General features: G+C 50.8%; 9 protein-coding genes across 9 annotated transcripts; 3 read left to right on the top strand and 6 right to left on the bottom strand.

The window, feature by feature from the left end:
* Window positions 1–445: 445 nt before the first annotated feature.
* MYCFIDRAFT_44623 (uncharacterized protein) lies at window positions 446–637 on the bottom strand (the record flags this gene model as incomplete). Its single annotated transcript, XM_007921784.1, has 1 exon — window positions 446–637. A coding segment is annotated over one exon (192 nt), but the record flags the coding sequence as incomplete, so codon positions are not given.
* Window positions 638–2,559: 1,922 nt separating this feature from the next.
* Window positions 2,560–3,399, bottom strand: MYCFIDRAFT_84193 (uncharacterized protein; the record flags this gene model as incomplete). The annotated part of the gene is made up of 1 exon (XM_007922380.1): window positions 2,560–3,399. The coding sequence occupies one exon, from the start codon at window positions 3,397–3,399 to the stop codon at window positions 2,560–2,562; it is 840 nt and encodes a 279-aa protein (XP_007920571.1).
* Window positions 3,400–3,681: 282 nt separating this feature from the next.
* MYCFIDRAFT_44649 (uncharacterized protein) lies at window positions 3,682–4,108 on the top strand (the record flags this gene model as incomplete). Its single annotated transcript, XM_007921785.1, has 3 exons — window positions 3,682–3,723; window positions 3,783–3,889; window positions 3,937–4,108. The coding sequence occupies 3 exons, from the start codon at window positions 3,682–3,684 to the stop codon at window positions 4,106–4,108; spliced, it is 321 nt and encodes a 106-aa protein (XP_007919976.1).
* Window positions 4,088–5,177, bottom strand: MYCFIDRAFT_71100 (uncharacterized protein). Its single transcript, XM_007922116.1, has 3 exons — window positions 4,967–5,177; window positions 4,437–4,906; window positions 4,088–4,381 (listed from the first exon to the last, which is right to left on the bottom strand). Exons 1-3 carry the CDS (start codon window positions 4,975–4,977, stop codon window positions 4,299–4,301), a joined length of 564 nt encoding a protein of 187 aa, XP_007920307.1. The 5' UTR covers window positions 4,978–5,177; the 3' UTR covers window positions 4,088–4,298.
* A 466-nt stretch (window positions 5,178–5,643) lies between these two features.
* MYCFIDRAFT_44487 (uncharacterized protein) lies at window positions 5,644–7,029 on the top strand (the record flags this gene model as incomplete). The annotated part of the gene is made up of 1 exon (XM_007921780.1): window positions 5,644–7,029. One exon carries the CDS (start codon window positions 5,644–5,646, stop codon window positions 7,027–7,029), a length of 1,386 nt encoding a protein of 461 aa, XP_007919971.1.
* Window positions 7,030–7,079: 50 nt separating this feature from the next.
* Window positions 7,080–7,347, bottom strand: MYCFIDRAFT_169085 (uncharacterized protein; the record flags this gene model as incomplete). Its single annotated transcript, XM_007922560.1, has 3 exons — window positions 7,080–7,142; window positions 7,173–7,269; window positions 7,307–7,347. 3 exons carry the CDS (start codon window positions 7,345–7,347, stop codon window positions 7,080–7,082), a joined length of 201 nt encoding a protein of 66 aa, XP_007920751.1.
* A 161-nt stretch (window positions 7,348–7,508) lies between these two features.
* On the bottom strand, window positions 7,509–9,533 carry MYCFIDRAFT_84189 (uncharacterized protein; the record flags this gene model as incomplete). The annotated part of the gene is made up of 1 exon (XM_007922379.1): window positions 7,509–9,533. One exon carries the CDS (start codon window positions 9,531–9,533, stop codon window positions 7,509–7,511), a length of 2,025 nt encoding a protein of 674 aa, XP_007920570.1.
* A 459-nt stretch (window positions 9,534–9,992) lies between these two features.
* Window positions 9,993–10,145, bottom strand: MYCFIDRAFT_9960 (uncharacterized protein; the record flags this gene model as incomplete). The annotated part of the gene is made up of 1 exon (XM_007921451.1): window positions 9,993–10,145. A coding segment is annotated over one exon (153 nt), but the record flags the coding sequence as incomplete, so codon positions are not given.
* Window positions 10,146–11,697: 1,552 nt separating this feature from the next.
* Window positions 11,698–16,504, top strand: MYCFIDRAFT_184350 (uncharacterized protein; the record flags this gene model as incomplete). Its single annotated transcript, XM_007922561.1, has 4 exons — window positions 11,698–12,141; window positions 12,201–15,188; window positions 15,239–15,994; window positions 16,088–16,504. 4 exons carry the CDS (start codon window positions 11,698–11,700, stop codon window positions 16,502–16,504), a joined length of 4,605 nt encoding a protein of 1,534 aa, XP_007920752.1.
* Between the last annotated feature and the right edge of the window lie 592 nt (window positions 16,505–17,096).

A 17,096-nucleotide genomic window follows, 5' to 3' on the forward strand; every position in this document is an offset into this window, starting at 1 on the left:
CTTTACCCTACTCCTATAGGCGCTAATCGAGCCGTTTCCGCTCTAAATACTCGAGATAGTCCTACTACATTTCCTCCGCTAGTTTATTACGAAACTTAATTATTATATCGTCTTTAATACTACCTTATATCTCGTTTACGGACCTATCGGGGTTTCTAATTATACTATTACTTCTAGTAAGCTTAGGCTCGCTCTCGAGAGGCTATCCGCTATAGCTAAGAATAAAGTTATAGAGTACGAAATAGGCTATTAAGATACGCTTCTAGTTAATAAGTTTATAACCTTAGTATAGACCTTAAGCGACGATTTCGAAGCGCTTCTTAATAATGCTAAATATCCGCTCTATATAGTTACGAAGCTGCGCGTAGCGGAGGTTGAATAGCTCTTCCTTTGTCTCTAGTCGCCGAGAAGAAGCGTACTACTTACGAAGATAATATCTTATTCTTTAGTATAGTACTAGAAGGCGCTTATCGAGTAGTAAATAGCTACCGTTAGCGAGATAATATCGACCTTTAGGTACGCTAAATCTACCGCTCTTAAAGGCGCGACCTAATACTGTTCTATTGTTTATAGAGCCTTCGTAACCGACAAACGCGTATAAGAACTTGCAGTCGAAGTCGTACGCCGCTATTATATTCTACGTAATAAAATTCTTCCTATAACGCTAGGCGCTCTGTTCTTAGTATAGTATTTAAGCGTAGATATAGGTGCTATTAAGGGCGCCGAGCGCGCCTAAGAAGTACTTAAATAGAGGATCTTTTAGCTTCTCGTAGATTAAGTCTGCCTCTAGTAACGATATATATTTATTTGCTATCCTATAGAGCGCTTTGCTAACTCGCTTAATAATTAACTTAAAGGTGCTAAACAAGTGCTAATATTCCTTTCTTAGCTGCCTTATAGATAGGTTATACGCTATAAAGTCTAAGAATATAACTACCTACTTCTCGACCGAGACCTTAATCGCGCTATACGGATCTAAATCGCCGCCTTCTTTTAGCTCCTATATTAACTTATATAGCACCGGCTGTCTAAGACGTATTATATTATAACAATCCTACTCTAGACTATATAGTACTCGAAAGGTCTCCTTTATGCCTTTATTTAGCTCCGTAAGGGTCTCGGTCTTACTAGACGGCTAGTACTACCGTCTACGTATATTTCGTTAAAAGAGGGGGATCGAGGTAGCGAGAGTTACTCCGGCGATAAGAACGACGACTACGGCGACTTAAATAGAGTCTATATTAGATATATAATAATAGTTAGAAAGAAGAGCTACTTCGGAAGCGACGAGAAGTCTATTATTTAGGGGCTAAAAGCACCTCTCGAGGTATTTAGTAGGTTATTCGTATATAACTACTGCAATTAGTATCCCTAATAATCTTTTTATAATAACCTACAATCTATAATAGTCGTACGATTAAGAAGTATATAGTGTTTAAGAAGCTATAGATTATAGATTATTGCTAATAATCTATAGGAAATAAGCCGATAATCTACAGAAGTATACAGGGCCTAACCAGGTGCTTGCCCACGAGGAAGTTGATTAAAGACAGCAAAGCAGTGGTGTATTCGCATGCCCAATCAGTACACCTCACTCCGGATCACCACAGCTTAGGACTTGGTAGTGCAACTTGAAGTCCTTCATGCTGACCTCTATCTACCTCACAAGGTGAAGTAGTAGTAGAAACTAGTGCGTGGTCAATGCACAACCTCTGATCCCACTGCAGGAACAGAACAAAGTCGTCACACTGACGACGCAGGAACGACGCAAAACCGAAGCCTGAAATTTTTCGACAAGGTGCAGACAGCTGACCGGCTCCTTCCTTCCCTGCATCGCAGGGCGGCTTCGTATCGGTATCATTTGGACATGAACAAAGTGTTCACGAGACCTGTTGGCTTTATTTTATTGCTAGAAGAGGACTACGTGCGGAAGTGCATCCTTGACTCTGACATTTCGATCAATATCACAATTGTCATGTCGTTTTCCATGCTATGATATCCGAGCGTCTTACTCGGATGGAGATTCCGGTCTGGAGAAGTTGTTCAAAAGTAGCAATTCGAGACCGATAAGTCAAGTCTCGGAGTCATTCCTATTTTCTTCCTAAACAGATTGATACCCCGAGGACAGAGTGCTGCAGAGGTCTTGCTCGAATCTCGAATATGCCACAATCGGGCCGTTGGTGAGGAAGCTCGTTATCTCGGCTTTGGCTGCGTGACACGAGAGGCAAGCTCACAAAGACATGGACAGCTCAAATCTTCGTCGCATGCTTCGTAGTCTCATGTATCCCCCGCGATTACTAGTTGGAATAATTGACCGAACTGGTGAAGGCGGAGGGCTCGGTTTGAAGATGAGGGCGATGCATGCAATGTGCAGTAGAGCATATACTGGACCACGCCTGCGCCTCGAATACATTCACGACAAAGGCCATACTTGACGTTGGCATGCAAATCGTGCGTCGCGCCCTAGTGTCCCGGTCTTGCATAGTAGTCACTGCGACTCCCAAAGTAGAACTGTCATCTCATCCATACGCCTTGAAGCTAGGATGCTGCTAAACGACTTCAGCCTTCCTCATCATCGAGGATAGCGTTCCCACCTTCTGCTTGAGTTCCAATCCACTGCTCCATCATCTGGCTTCCGCCCACTGCAGCAGTAGCAGTCGTCGCGCCAGGATCTCGTCTCCCTTTCCTCGTAACAATCAAGCACAGAATCCTCCCATAAATACTAAACCCATCATAATTCGTATCCATCATCATTTTCTTCTTATCATCATCTTGCTCTTCGACTTCCGGCTCTGGCTCTACCTCGTTCCTCTTCCGTCTCTTCGCAGGCTTAGGGTTCGCACGCTGAGTCGCAAAAAATTCCTCATCGCTCGAAGACACGAAAAGCGCATCGTCCTCCCCATCAGCAGCAGCAGATTTCCGCTTTCCATTCATCTTCTCAGGAATATCATGCAACGACACAACCTCCTCCGCTCCTTCCTCTCTCAAAACTTCAGGAATCTCCTCATCACCATCAATATTAATCGGATCCTCGCTCAAATACCCCGTCAAATTCTTCACCCCACGACTCTTCAACCTCGGTTTCTCCGTAAAACTCTTGCTCTTACTCAAAAGCGAATGCCTCGTACTCGTATCTTTGAGAAAAATCGCAACTTCGAAATCTTCCTGACTCGCAACGTCTTTGATTCCACGTTTCTTCTTCCCGCTCTTCTTCTTCGCATTCTCATTCTCCTCGCGTAGTTTGGGTAGGACTTTCGGGCGCACTTCTGCGATTATGCGTTGGAGCACGTTGTCTCGGGAGGAGAGGAGCCAGGATGTGTCGGAAGGTTTGTGCAGGTAGACTCGTACTTCGAGGACGGAGAATTTTGTTATGCGTAGATAGCGGCGGATGGGCGCCATTGCTGGAGAGTCTACATTGGTGTTGTGATGAGTTTCAAGTGTTGTTCACAGGAAAGTAGACTGGAACCTGTGATGACGCAGGGAAAGGTGAAGCGCGTTGCGCCTTGCAGGGATTTGGCGCGGAAAGTGGAGAACTCTCTTCAGGTGAATCTCGGAATTTGGATGCATGAGCGTGCTCTCTTCTACATCTGAGTAACGATCAATTGCATCTTGAAATTTATCGAGAAGGGGCCAATGTTTCAACAGGCTGTGCGCTTGGTGCAGAGGACAGCATACTCAACCATGGCATCCCAAACACCGATGGAAGATGCTATCAGACAAAAGGTCAGGCCTTCCACGCAAAGCTCATTTGGCCCGCATGGTGTTAACCATGGACATTGTAGCTCACAGAGACTCTTGCGCCTGCAAGTCTGGTAATCCATAACGATTCACATAAGCATTCACACCACAAAGCAATGCAGGGTGTGACGTCTAAGGAGACACATTTTCGGTAGGTGGTCTACATGTCGAACAAACCCCATTGCTGATGCGTTCTAGCCTTGAGATCATTTCAGAAGCTTTCATGGGCAAGCCGCAAATAGCTCGCCACCGCATGGTGAACCAGTTGATGAAGGATGAAATGGCGGCGGAGGGAGGTATTCATGCTTTGCAGCTGACGACGAGGACGCCTGAAGAAGACGAACGACTTCGGTCGAAGGATGTTTCGTGAAAGTGTCTACAATTTGCTTCCAGTTAATCTAAGCCATTCGTCACAGCTGTCTGTTGCAGCGCGAGCCGGTCTATTGCCAGACACCAGACACCATGCTATACCCCAAGCGAAGCCCATGCCATACACAGTCGCCCTTCTATCCGAGCAATTTCCATCCATATCACAGGAGCGAATTCGAAGTCTGAAATCCTTACAAAGGTGGGAGCTCGCCTCCGTCCCTGTCGTGCGCTCCACTAGGCGCAGAGTTGAGGTAGCTTAGGTAGCAGTTCCAACCTGAGATTTTTTCCATTAGCACTCGAGTTCAACATATCCGCATCCATGCACTTACCAAGTGATACGACGTTCACCACCAATACTCGGTGCTCCAATGGGACGAATTTGAAGTTGGTGAATTGGACGGCCGGCCAAATCATCCAGTTCTTCTGCAGCGCAGTTCCGTAGCTTTGCTTCAATTTATCCCTCGGGTCCGTGCCTTCCATGAGAGCCATTGAGCTCAAGAACACAAACAGGTTCGTACTAGCGAACACAGTTTGATCTGTCGCCACTCTTGCAACAATTTCTGTATTCGGTCGGCCAGGGAACACTATCTTCTTCTGCAGAAACCCAAACCACTTCGTTGCAGCAGGGCCGAAGACGCAACCACCATAGAGGGCCATGCGACCAGATCGAGCGAAATCTTGATTCTGAATACCCTTCTTTTCGACGAGTTGCTGGGCCATCGTATCACCTGTCGCGAACAGGACGGCGGTCGTGACGGCTTGTGTGAGGACCGGCCGCGAGGTCAATTTGGATTGATACCTTTTTGCCAGAACAATGATTAGAGAATATATGAAAAGTAGACATGGTATATCTTCATACCATCGCAACATTTTGGCTGCGTTGATTTTCGAGTCAAGCTCCTGCCTGAGAGCTACGAATTGTAGATACGCGTCGCGAAGTAGGTTGCCGCCGTCGGCTTAGGAGAAATCTGGTTGGTGTGGATGCTGACCTAAAGAAATGCGGAAGTGAAAGTGGCGATGTAATAGTACAGCAGAGCAGAACTTGTGAAGATGGCTCGCCGACCGAAGCTCTGTGCCGTATGGATTCGAGATTGAGGCTCTTCGAGCGAGAGCTTCTCCTTCCCTGCACGTCGATGTCATTGCTTCGAATGCTGGACCCTGCAAAGAAATGCTTCTCGGAACAGACGCCGCGCGAAGCGAGCTGGAGTCAAACCAAGCAAGCCAAAACACTCGTTCACTCACAACAAAGCATGTGATAATCGATAGCGTGGCATAGCTTAAGCTTTGGAAAATATCTCCCTGCGAATCCTTCCGCATTTTTACAGCGACCAGACCTTTACATGCTCTTCCACGCCGTCCTCATGCCACAGCCTTATCGCCGATCTTACGCCCCACCTCCAGCAAACACTCTCCTATGAATGACTACGGTCGCGTCCTCGTCACCTTTTCCACCACCTCTTAATTCAAGCTCTACACTGCGCTCCAGACCATCCAAGACCCACCATTTCATCCGCATCGCACATACCACTACCAGCCATGGCGACCACCAATGGCACCGATCACCCAGAGGGAATATCCTCGCTGCTTGACACAGATCTGTACAAGCTGACGATGCAATGCGCCGTCCTCAAGTACTTTCCAGATGTGGACGTCGAGTATACCTTCACCAATCGTACCCCTCATATGCGCCTCACCAAGGAGGCTTTCAAGTGGCTACGCGCGCAGATCGACAAGCTCGAGAATATCTTCGTCACAGCCTCCGAAATTGGCTGGTTGAAGCGAACATGTCCATATCTCAGTAATGAGTATCTAGAATACTTGAAAACCTTCACGCTGAAGCCAAAAGAGCAAGTCACAATCACATTCACACCATCTACTGTGGGGGACGCGGACGACTCTACGCCTGGTGACTTGCATTTAAAGGTGCATGGAGGGTGGAAGGAGACGATCCTATACGAGATCCCAGTACTCGCGCTCACTTCAGAAGCATATTTCAAGTTTGTGGACAGAGATTGGAACTATGATGGTCAGCTAGAGAAGGCGAAGCAGAAAGGCGAGAGGCTGCTCGAAGCAGGGTGCGTCTTCAGCGAATTCGGAAGCAGGAGAAGGAGGGACTACAAAACCCACGATACAATAATTCAGGGCTTGATCGCAGCGCGAGAGGAGGCAGAGAACAACGGCAAGGGTTGGAAGGGCAAGTTTAGTGGGACCTCCAACGTTCACTTAGCGATGCGCTATGGTTTGAATCCGATCGGCACGGTCGCACATGAATGGTTCATGGGAATTGCTGCTGTTACCCAAGACTATGCGAATGCCAACGAAAAAGGTCTGCAATACTGGATCGGTACCTTTGGCCGCGGCGTGCTAGGTATTGCTCTTACAGATACCTTTGGCACGCCGAATTTCCTTCGCGCCTTCGCTCGTCCGGCACCTACGAGTGGCTACACGTCAGATGCGCAGCGCGGCAATGCCACATATGCTGAAATCTTCACCGGCGTTCGACAAGACTCAGGGGATCCAGTCGAGTTCGTGCAATTGATGAAGACATTCTACAGCAAGCAAGGCATCAAAGGCCCCAAGACCATCGTATTTTCCGACAGCTTGAACATCGATCGCTGCGTCCAATATAAGGCGGCGACTGAAGAGGCTGGCATGACGCCAAGCTTCGGCGTTGGTACATTCTTCACCAACGATTTTCAGCGCCTCAAGACCGACGAGAAGAGTGTCCCTCTGAACATCGTCATCAAGATCAGCAAAGCCGATGGCAAGTACGCGATCAAGCTCAGCGACGATAAGGGCAAGAACATAGGCAACGACGAGCTGATGCGGTATGTCAAGGAGCAAGTCGGATACGAGGAGAAGAGCTGGTCCGGTGGCGACGAAGCTCACAGATGGGATGCAAAAAAGGAAGGCCATGCTTAAAGAGTGCGATAGACGAATTATGGAGTTATAATACAACAGAGGAGCAAAGTCTAGCATAGATGTAATACCCAGAAGAGCCTTGATATAGCGATAGCGCAGCCATTGAGCAAGACCTTGGGTTGACGTCAACCGAGGAACTAGACTTGCGAGAGCTGAACATCAGTTTTCCATATGGTCTCAAATGAGATATAATGAAATCTCAGCGTCCAAGAAAGCCCAAGAACTTTCAGTTGTCTCAATCTCAGCATGTGAGAGGGTGATTCATTTGAATTGCCACGTCTTTTGAAAACGCGTTCGTTGTCTAGATTCATGAAGCATCATACATACATACATAGATAGCATCATTCAATCATTCGGCGTCGAAGACTTTTCTCCCAAGAACAAGGAAGGTACTATTATCGTATCAATCACCATTATGTTCATAATGCTGCATATCAGTAAGTGGTATCTTCCAAAATCGACCCAGCTAGCTAGCTCTTCTACTGTGACAGTGACTGTGTATTAAACTCAACACAAGTCTGAAATTCCTCGGAATCTTCCCTATCCCCATCATCACTTTCTTCTTTCCCACCATCACCACCCTCACCATTTCTTGGAACCTCCTCCTCCCCTTCAGCTTTCGCAGGAACCGGAACCGGAACCACCGGGGGTTTCCCGAATTTCGCCTGCCGTAACACTGTTCCCCCAAAAACGTTCTTCTTCGGTTTCATTTTCGTCCTCACAGAGCATTCTAACCTTGCGATTAACCTCTCCGTCGCACTTTTAACTTCTGTTCGACGTAAGTGCGTCGTGCCGGCATCGCGGATTCTGGACGCGATGTAGTTTAATTCCGAGACGATGGCGTCGATTTGGGTGTTGTGGAGCTTTGCAGCAGGTGTTGTTGCTGCGGTGGTGGTGGTGGAGAAAGGTAAGGGTTGTCGTGTGGGTCGAGAGGAGTCTGAGGTTGGGGGATGGAGGTCGGACCATGGGGTGAAGCCGGAGGAGATTGCGATGTCGAGGATATCGATCATTGTGAGGAGGAGGTTGAAATCTGTGCGTTCGGACATTGAGAATTCGGGGGCGGAGTGGAGGGTTGTGAGGATTGAGTGGAGCCAGTCTTGGGTTTCTGCGGTTTTTCGGGAGGGGGTGGTGGAGAAGCATTCTAGGGCGAGACGGCGGCGTAGGCGGTAGGAACGGTCAGTGCCGGCAGGAAGTGAGGCGATGATTCGACATCGTATTAGAGTGTTGAGATGGTCGGGTAAGAAAAGGGTGCCAATGGCTTCGGTGACGAGCATTTTGAATGCTTGTTCGGACAGGTCGGCGAGCATCTTTTCAATGCAGGATGCGACTTCGTAAGAAAGGCCGATGGTTTGCTTGACATGCTCATCGATGTTGATCATAGCGAGGTCTAAGAAGGCTGCGGTCGTCATTGAGGGCGCTGCGTCCGGCACAATACTGTCCGATGCAGGTGCGCAAACTTGAACGACGCGCATCATATATCTCAGTCCAGGAGGTAGACCTTTTCGGACCTGTTCCTTGGAGCCATTTTCGAAGAATGATCGTGTCTTGTACATCGATGACAACGACGCTATCGTGTCTGATACGGATGTATGGTCCTGGCTTGCGACTTCAAGTATGCCTACGTAGGCTTCGCAGAGCACCTCGTCCCGTTCGTGAAGCAGCTGCTGTGCAAGCCAATTTGTTACGGCTACAGGCAGCGGGCGATAAGCGGCCACTTCAGCCGCAAATCCAGTAATACAGGCTTGCCTTCGAGAGTTCTCACTCTTGTACAAATTTGCCCACGGCTCGTTTGGGAGTGATTCCACCGGAAATGGAGTATCGGGAAATTGTGGCCGGTTGTCGAGAAAGAAGTGGTATCGATTAGGTTCATGAAGCGCCTCAGTCCTTTCCAGAGCTATAATCATCCTTTCGCGATTCTCATCGTCACTGCCAGCGGCAGCCACCAAGGCGTCGCCATCCGCATCTTGTTCCAGCGCGTCGGTCTCCTCCTCCTCCTTTTCCTTCCGGTCTAGGTCTGCCACGGCTTGTTCAAGGCTGGCGATCTTTGCCTCAGACAGCTGCCATTCCTCACTCTGTCTAGCCAAGCTCGACAGACTCTTAAATGTTCTCCTCGGGGGCGAGGAGATGCGCGACTGCAGCTTCTTTTTCACTCCTTTTTGTCTATGTCTCTCACTCTGCGCAGAACACTTGGCGGTGCTGGGTGCGATCTTGCTTGGTCCTGCTTCGACAGCAGGCGAAAGCTTGGGTCTCTTGTTCGCGAAAAAGGTGGACACATCTGCCAGATCATCATCACTGCCATCAGATTCCGAGTCGGAATCGCGAACACCTTTCAGTCCGCCGCTGATCACGCGCTTGCTCGACGACGCAGTGCTGATGGGAGCTGATGGAGTCTGCGAGCTCAATGGAGCGCTCGACAATGTGGATATGGACGAAAACGATGTTACTGGTGCAGGTGCGGTGGTGTGCGGTGGTGCGCAAACGGCAGGAACGGGAGGCGCAGCCATTGAGCTCGAGCCGGTAGCAATGGGGTCTGAAGATGTTGATCTTGGCGAGGAGGAGAGTTCGACGCCGAGGGCAACTCGTCGTTTCGAAGGCGTGGCAGATGATTCGCGATATGGTGAATCTTTGGTCGGTGTGACGTCTGGCAGTGCCGTCACTGGATTCACATTGTACCTCAAGGGTGACTTTTTGGGCGTGGCAGTGTTGGCATGTATACTGCTATTCCGCGATGGATTGGATGACGAACTCAGGCTTGACTTGGGCGCGCGGCCTCTACGTCGTCTAGGAGTGCTGGCTGAAGTGTGTGTGCTCGACAGCGAAGCTGTAGATTCCTTGCGCGGCCTGCCTCTTCTGCGCGGTGTACCCTGCGAGCTATTCGACTGCCGTACATCTTTTGCCGGGCTCGGTTGGCTGCTCCTGCGGCCATGCGTGGAGGCGATTCTGAGCTCGGATCTTGGTCTTGTTCTGCAGTCGGTGCACAACCATTCTCCCTTCGGCTCGGCCGTCAATGCCACACATGGATAGTGAAAGCACTGCTTGTCGCAATTTTCGTTGTCGCATCGGATCATGGCGCCATGCTCGGCTTTTCTGCATATACAATACAATGTGTCGTCCGGTGCGGACAGCGTCGACGCGCGCGAACCGGGTGTCGCGACGATGATCTCATCTTCGATTACGTTGGGATCGGGGCGTCGTTCTTTTGGGACGGTGAACTTCTTGAAGAACGAGGTGATCTTGTGACTGGCGCCAATGTCTGGGCGGGCAGGCGCCATAGGGTTGCATAGATGTACAGAGAGCGGTTCGAGTCTTCGGCTGAAGAGTCGCGAGGGACGCGTCGAGGACCAGAAAGCTCGGATCACTAACGCGCTTGCATACGGTGGACCCTTGCACTGGGCCACTGGCGCGCGCATTATCATACACGAGAGAGAAAGAGCCGCAAAATCGCCGTACACCGCTGCACACACCCTCGCCGCCGACGCCGACGCCGCCGCCGCTGTGGTACACCCTCCCTCCAGAGATGCAACGCTGCCTCATGGAGTCGAGCTCGCCGAAGCTGATGCATGAATCACGATGACTGCAGCAAGCGGCTTATCCGAACATGCCGAAGGGCATTAATATTGTCGTATTCGGATGACAAGAATAACGCACGCGGTCTGTGGAGTCACTGGAGTGTCGACTGCGCTATCCTTGGCACAGCAGCCGCAGCAGCACGTTCTGTTTCCCGAGCCACAGGAACAGTGCAACTCTGCTAAATTTACGTGCCACTCCAGATCTCATACAATAAGCTTTGTAGGACTGACCTTCGATACGATTATTATATCATTCTGCGATGCTTCTGCCGTAGGGATGCGCCTCAGGCTACAGTAATAAGCTGCGCTGCGCTCGCTCGCCGACGCCATGGCCATGCTGTAGCCTGTAGCTGCTCGCCAACTCGGCATCTCATTGCTCCAGTCCCGTGGCGCATCCTGGCTCAGCTCTGCAGCTGTGCTCACTTAAGTTAGTTACTGCTGAGGCAAACAGCCAGCGATGGAAAGGCCGCAGAGGCGGATCTTACGCTTCCGCCCGGAGTCGCTGGCATCGATCTCACTAGAGTATTGCGTCGTGTCTGCCTCGACGGCGACGGCGACGAACACTCGCTGCATCGCACCCTTTCTTGTTCATTGCCGTCCTGCTTGGCCGCGTGCCGTGCGTGGTGCTGTGTGTCTGTGTGTGTACTCCGTATAGGGGGCTCCATCCTCTCCCTCTCCGTCTGCGCCTCGACAATAATCGTCCGTCTGGAAACTTTATCACTGCCAGAGCAACAACCTGGCCTGGCCTCCTTGCACCTGGTCCCACTCCCTGGCCACTCGAGCATCATCCCGCCCAGCGCCCGTCAGTTTCAGCCCGAGTGTCGAGAGGTGAGAGCCATAATAACAAACACCGCCGACATCACCTCATCCCCACGCCCGCCCGCGCGCGTCAAGCAGCATTCGAAGCCCACACCCCCGCGGTCATCGGTCATTCCAACAGCCACCGGCCACCATTCCTTCGATGCCAGCCTGAGACGACGCCGTCGGTCGCGGAGAGCGCGGGCTGTCAGCCCACCCACGAAGAACACACCGCGCCGTGCAGGCTCAGCGCACCGCTCTGCTGCATGCCATCGTTCACCACATTGATCCCGTCGCCGCAATGGCTGTCACATATGACACGGAGCAGACGCCGCCCTCTCAGGCTGCTGAGCGCAGCACGCCATTGAATCGCATGCGATGGGCTACCGTGCGGAAACCGGGGCGCAAGGGTGCCGTCAAGCGCCGCAGCATATTCAACAGAAACATCGCCCGCTTGAGTGGCACTTACAACAACCGACACTCCACCGGCACCGATCTGAGCGACGCGAAGCCGCACGACCTCGCCAATGACCAGCCTACCGAAGGCCACACGAGCCGCACCATATATTTCAACCAGCCTCTCCCGGACTCCGCACGCGATGAAGAAGGCAAGCCATTGAACCACTTCAAGCGCAACAAAATCCGAACCGCAAAATATACCCCCATCAGCTTTATCCCCAAGAACCTGTGGTTTCAACTGCACAACATCGCCAACGTCTACTTCATCTTCATCGTCATTCTCGGTGTAAGTGGAGCGGTGCACATGGCTTCCGCCAACATTACTAACTCCATATTATCATCTAGATTTTTAGCATATTCGGTGTGCAGAATCCAGGTCTGGCCGCAGTGCCCATCATTGTTATTCTTACCATCACCGCCATCAAAGACGCCATAGAGGATTGGCGGAGGACAGTCCTCGACAATGAGCTCAATAACGCCCCTGTGCACCGATTGGTCGACTGGGAGAATGTCAATGTGTCCGAGGAGACGATTAGCTTGTGGAGACGATTCAAGAAGGCAAACACCAGGGCAATCTTGTTGCTCTGGCGATGGTGGAAAGGCAAGAGAGAGGCTGCTCTGGCGAAGAAGGGCAAAGGTGCAACGTATCAGGATCGAAAGCTGGATGAGCAGCTGGAAATTGATGAGCGCCGTATGAGTACCCTAACCGCACGACTTGACTACGACGAACGGAATCCCTACGAGAACGAACAAGGCGATGTGGAGATGACGCCAGTGCCATCTCCGACACCTGGCCAGAAACGATCAGGAGATCACAGTCACGAAGGGCAAGGAGACGAGATTGTGAGGGACAGCTTGACAGTGCCCAACCTTGGTGAAGACGGAAAAGGTGGAGACCTGCCTGTGCCAAAGAAGTTCCACGGCAGCTTGATCAATCCGAACAAGCCAAGGCCCGAAAAGGCACGCTTCAAGAAAGATTATTGGAAGAATGTGCGCGTGGGCGACTTTGTCCGCCTATACAATGACGAGGAGGTGCCTTCAGACATCATCGTTTTGTCGACTAGCGATGCAGACGGTGCATGCTACATCGAAACGAAGAATCTAGACGGAGAGACGAATTTGAAGGTTCGAACCGCGCTCTATTCCGGTCGTCAAGTCAAGCGAGCGAGAGATTGCGAACAAGCCGATTTTGTGCTCGAAAGTGAGCCACCGCATGCGAATTTGTACGCGTATTCTGGAGTCGTGCGTTGGAACCAGTACGACATGAAGAATCCTTTCGCCGAGCCCAAGGAAATGGCAGAGCCAGTGAGCATTAACAATCTGCTCCTGCGTGGTTGTACGGTCAGGAACACCGAATGGGTACTAGGAATCGTGGCATTTACGGGTGAGGACACAAAGATCATGCTCAACTCTGGTATCACACCTTCCAAACGGCCAAAGATTATGCGCGATCTGAACTGGAACGTCCTGTACAACTTCGTCATCCTTTTCGTCATGTGTCTGGTTGCCGCACTTGTCAATGGTGTGACGTGGGGCGAAGGAGACAACTCCCTCGACTTCTTCGAATTTGGAAGCTATGGTGGCACACCAGGTCTCAACGGCTTCATCACTTTCTGGGCGGCCATCATCCTATTCCAGAATTTGGTCCCCATCTCACTGTACATCTCCCTCGAAATCGTGCGATCCGTCCAGGCATTCTTCATCTACTCCGACACCTACATGTACTACGAGAAGATCGACTACCCATGCACGCCAAAGTCTTGGAACATATCCGACGACTTGGGCCAGATTGAGTACATCTTCTCCGACAAGACCGGTACGCTTACGCAGAATGTCATGGAGTTCAAGAAGTGCACAGTCAATGGCCACCCATATGGCGAAGCATATACGGAAGCGCTTGCTGGAATGCAGAAACGCCAGGGAATCAATGTCGAGGAAGTCGCCGCTCAAGAAAGAGCGCGTATTGCAGAGGACCGAGTGGTCATGCTGAAGCACCTTCGCCGGATGCACGACAATCCTTACCTACGAGACGAGGATCTTACCTTTGTTGCGCCAGACTATGTCGCAGACTTGGATGGCGAGAGCGGGCCTGAGCAGAAAGCGGCCGTGGAACAGTTCATGCTTGCACTCGCACTCTGCCACAGTGTCATCACTGAACGGACGCCTGGTGACCCGCCGCGAATAGAGTTCAAGGCGCAATCTCCCGATGAAGCTGCGCTCGTTGCCACCGCTCGAGACGTTGGCTATACCGTCATCGGTCGATCGAACGATGGCATCATCCTCAACATCATGGGCAAAGAAAGCGAGTTCCAGGTCCTGAACATCCTCGAGTTCAATTCCACCAGAAAGCGAATGAGTGCCATTATAAGGATGCCGGATGGCAAGATTGTCCTGTTTTGCAAGGGTGCCGACAGCATCATCTATTCGCGTCTGCGAAGAGGCGAACAACCAGAACTGCGAAGGGCCACAGCCGAACACCTCGAAATGTTCGCCCGAGAAGGTCTCAGAACACTTTGCATTGCACAGAGGGAGCTTGGCGAGGAAGAATACCAGAAGTGGAACGTTGACCACGAACTCGCGGCTGCCGCGGTCCAAGATCGTGAGAACAAGCTCGAGGACGTCGCTGACCGAATTGAGCGCGAGCTCACTCTTATCGGCGGAACAGCTATTGAAGACAGATTGCAAGATGGTGTGCCAGACTCCATCGCTTTGCTTGCGCAAGCGGGAATCAAGCTCTGGGTCTTGACTGGAGACAAGGTGGAGACCGCCATCAACATCGGGTTCTCTTGCAATCTTCTCGACAACGACATGGATCTGATCGTGCTCAAGTCTGAAGACGAAGACATTGCAGGTGCGGAAGCAGAATTGGACAAGCACTTGGCGGCTTTCGGCAAGACTGGGTCAGACGAGGAGCTCAAAGCTGCTAAAAAGAACCACGAACCTCCGGCTCCCACGCACGCATTGGTCATCGACGGCGATACGCTCAAGGTCGTGCTTGACGACAGGCTACGTCAAAAGTTCTTGCTGCTGTGCAAGGAATGCAGATCCGTTCTTTGCTGTCGTGTCAGTCCTGCGCAGAAGGCTGCCGTTGTGGGTCTTGTCAAGCACACGCTTGAAGTCATGACTTTATCCATTGGCGACGGTGCTAACGATGTCGCCATGATTCAAGAGGCTGACGTTGGCGTTGGCATCGCTGGTGAAGAAGGTCGTCAGGCCGTCATGAGTTCCGATTACGCCATTGGCCAATTCCGCTTCTTGACCCGACTACTCCTCGTACATGGTCGTTGGGACTACCGGCGCATGGGCGAGTGTGTTGCCAACTTCTTCTACAAGGTATGTCATCTCCATCTGAATCTTCCCTGCCCCCGCTAACGTTACTACAGAACATCATCTGGGTCTTCGCCTTGTTCTGGTATCAGATCTACACCAACTTTGATTGCTCGTATGCTTTCGACTACACGTACATCCTGCTCTTCAACTTGGCCTTTACCTCACTCCCGGTCATCTTCCAAGGTATTCTGGATCAAGATGTGGATGACAAGGTCTCACTTGCCGTACCCCAGCTTTACCGACGTGGCATCGAGCAAAAGGAATGGACTCAGACCAAGTTCTGGATCTACATGTTTGACGGCTTCTACCAATCAGTGATCGCCTTCTACTTCACCTACCTGCAGTTCAAAGTTGCCAATTTCGAATCCGAGACTGGTCGCAACATCAATGACTACAAGCGCTTGGGAGCGTACATTGTGAACCCCGTCGTGTTCATCGTCAATGTCTACATTATGATGAACACCTACCGCTGGGACTGGTTCATGTGTCTCATCACGGGCATTTCCATTCTCCTCATCTACTTCTGGACCGGAGTCTACACCTCCTTCACCGCTGGCTACACCTTCTACGAAGCTGCACCACAAGTCTATGGTGCCTTGTCATTCTGGGCAATCAACCTTTTGACTGTCATTGCATGCCTCCTCCCCCGTTTCGTGGCGAAGGCGTACCAGAAGATGTACATGCCTTACGACATCGACATCATCCGCGAGCAAGTGCGGCAAGGAAAGTTCGATTATCTCAAGGAGGTGGATCCACACAAGGTTGGACCACAACCTGACAAGCTTGCTGAGAGTACTGCGAGCAGTGAGGTTAGCCAGAAGGTAGGCGAGAACGGAGACAAGAAGGGACACAGGAGAGGCGGCAGTCCACCCACTGCACCGGGCCGACATACCTTTGACGAGGACATGCGACCAATATATCCACCAAGTGTGGCGGCGACTGCAACGACTAATAATCCCAGAAGTCATAACGGGTCGGATGGGACAGAGTATACTGGTCATCGGTCGTCTGTGGGTGATCTAGATCGCTTTGAAAGAGCCTTCCCGCCCAGGTACTCGCAGTCTGCGAGTAACGCCGCCACGCCGGCAATCACGCCGGTAATTACCAGGCAGGATCATGATCAAGCACCAACGCGGCCGAGTTACGATCGACCGAGGCCGTCATTCGACCGATTGAGATCTTCTATGGATCGAACACGGCCAAGTTTCGAAGCAAGCCATGACTTTACATCTGCCGCCTACTTGGCGCGGGTGGAGTCAAGCCAAAGCGCCGGCCGGGCTTCAAGAAGAAAAGACATCTCTGAAGATCTGAGGCGATGACACTGACAAAAAAAGTGATTATTAAAAAAATTTGACGAAGCGAAACGAGAATAGAGAAACAGAAAAGGGGGGCGTGGAGTGGCCTCTTTTTTTTTGAGATACCACCACCACCACACCACCGTCACCAGTTTCTTTGTAATGAATGAGGGGGTTAAAGCGTAAGCATCGTGGATTTTTGATCTATTTATCTCCACAACAACTTGTATATAACTGCCGGCGCGCGCGTGTACTGTTTCGCACGCTCTTTTTGCCTTGCAAGCTATTGGACTGAGAGATACCATGTTCCTGCTTTTCGCATGGTGTTTGAGGGGAGGGAGCATTGAGGAGTTCGAGTTTGCATGGTCGTTGTTGTCGTCGGGCTATTTTTTTTTTGGATAGACATTGCTGGTGCGGTATTTTTATTATTGTAGCGAAGAAAGGAAGGTTTCATTATAGCATTTGAAAAGAAAGAGGAAAGTGTTCTGTTTCTGGAATTGTGTGTGTGCTTCTTGATCTCTATTTATTGACTACAGAAGGGAGAGGAGGGATTGGCTGGTTCTAGAATAGGAATAGTGTTTCTTGGCATTTGCGCATCATTGAACTTCAACTTCCA

This window comes from Pseudocercospora fijiensis (assembly GCF_000340215.1).
Source record: "Pseudocercospora fijiensis CIRAD86 unplaced genomic scaffold MYCFIscaffold_1, whole genome shotgun sequence".
Taxonomy (NCBI): domain Eukaryota; kingdom Fungi; phylum Ascomycota; class Dothideomycetes; order Mycosphaerellales; family Mycosphaerellaceae; genus Pseudocercospora; species Pseudocercospora fijiensis.

Coding starts and splice junctions, on each gene's coding strand:
- MYCFIDRAFT_71100 (XM_007922116.1), bottom strand. Junction 4,382..4,436: donor GGTGAACGTCGTATCACTTG/GTAAGTGCATGG, acceptor AAAAAATCTCAG/GTTGGAACTGCTACCTAAGC.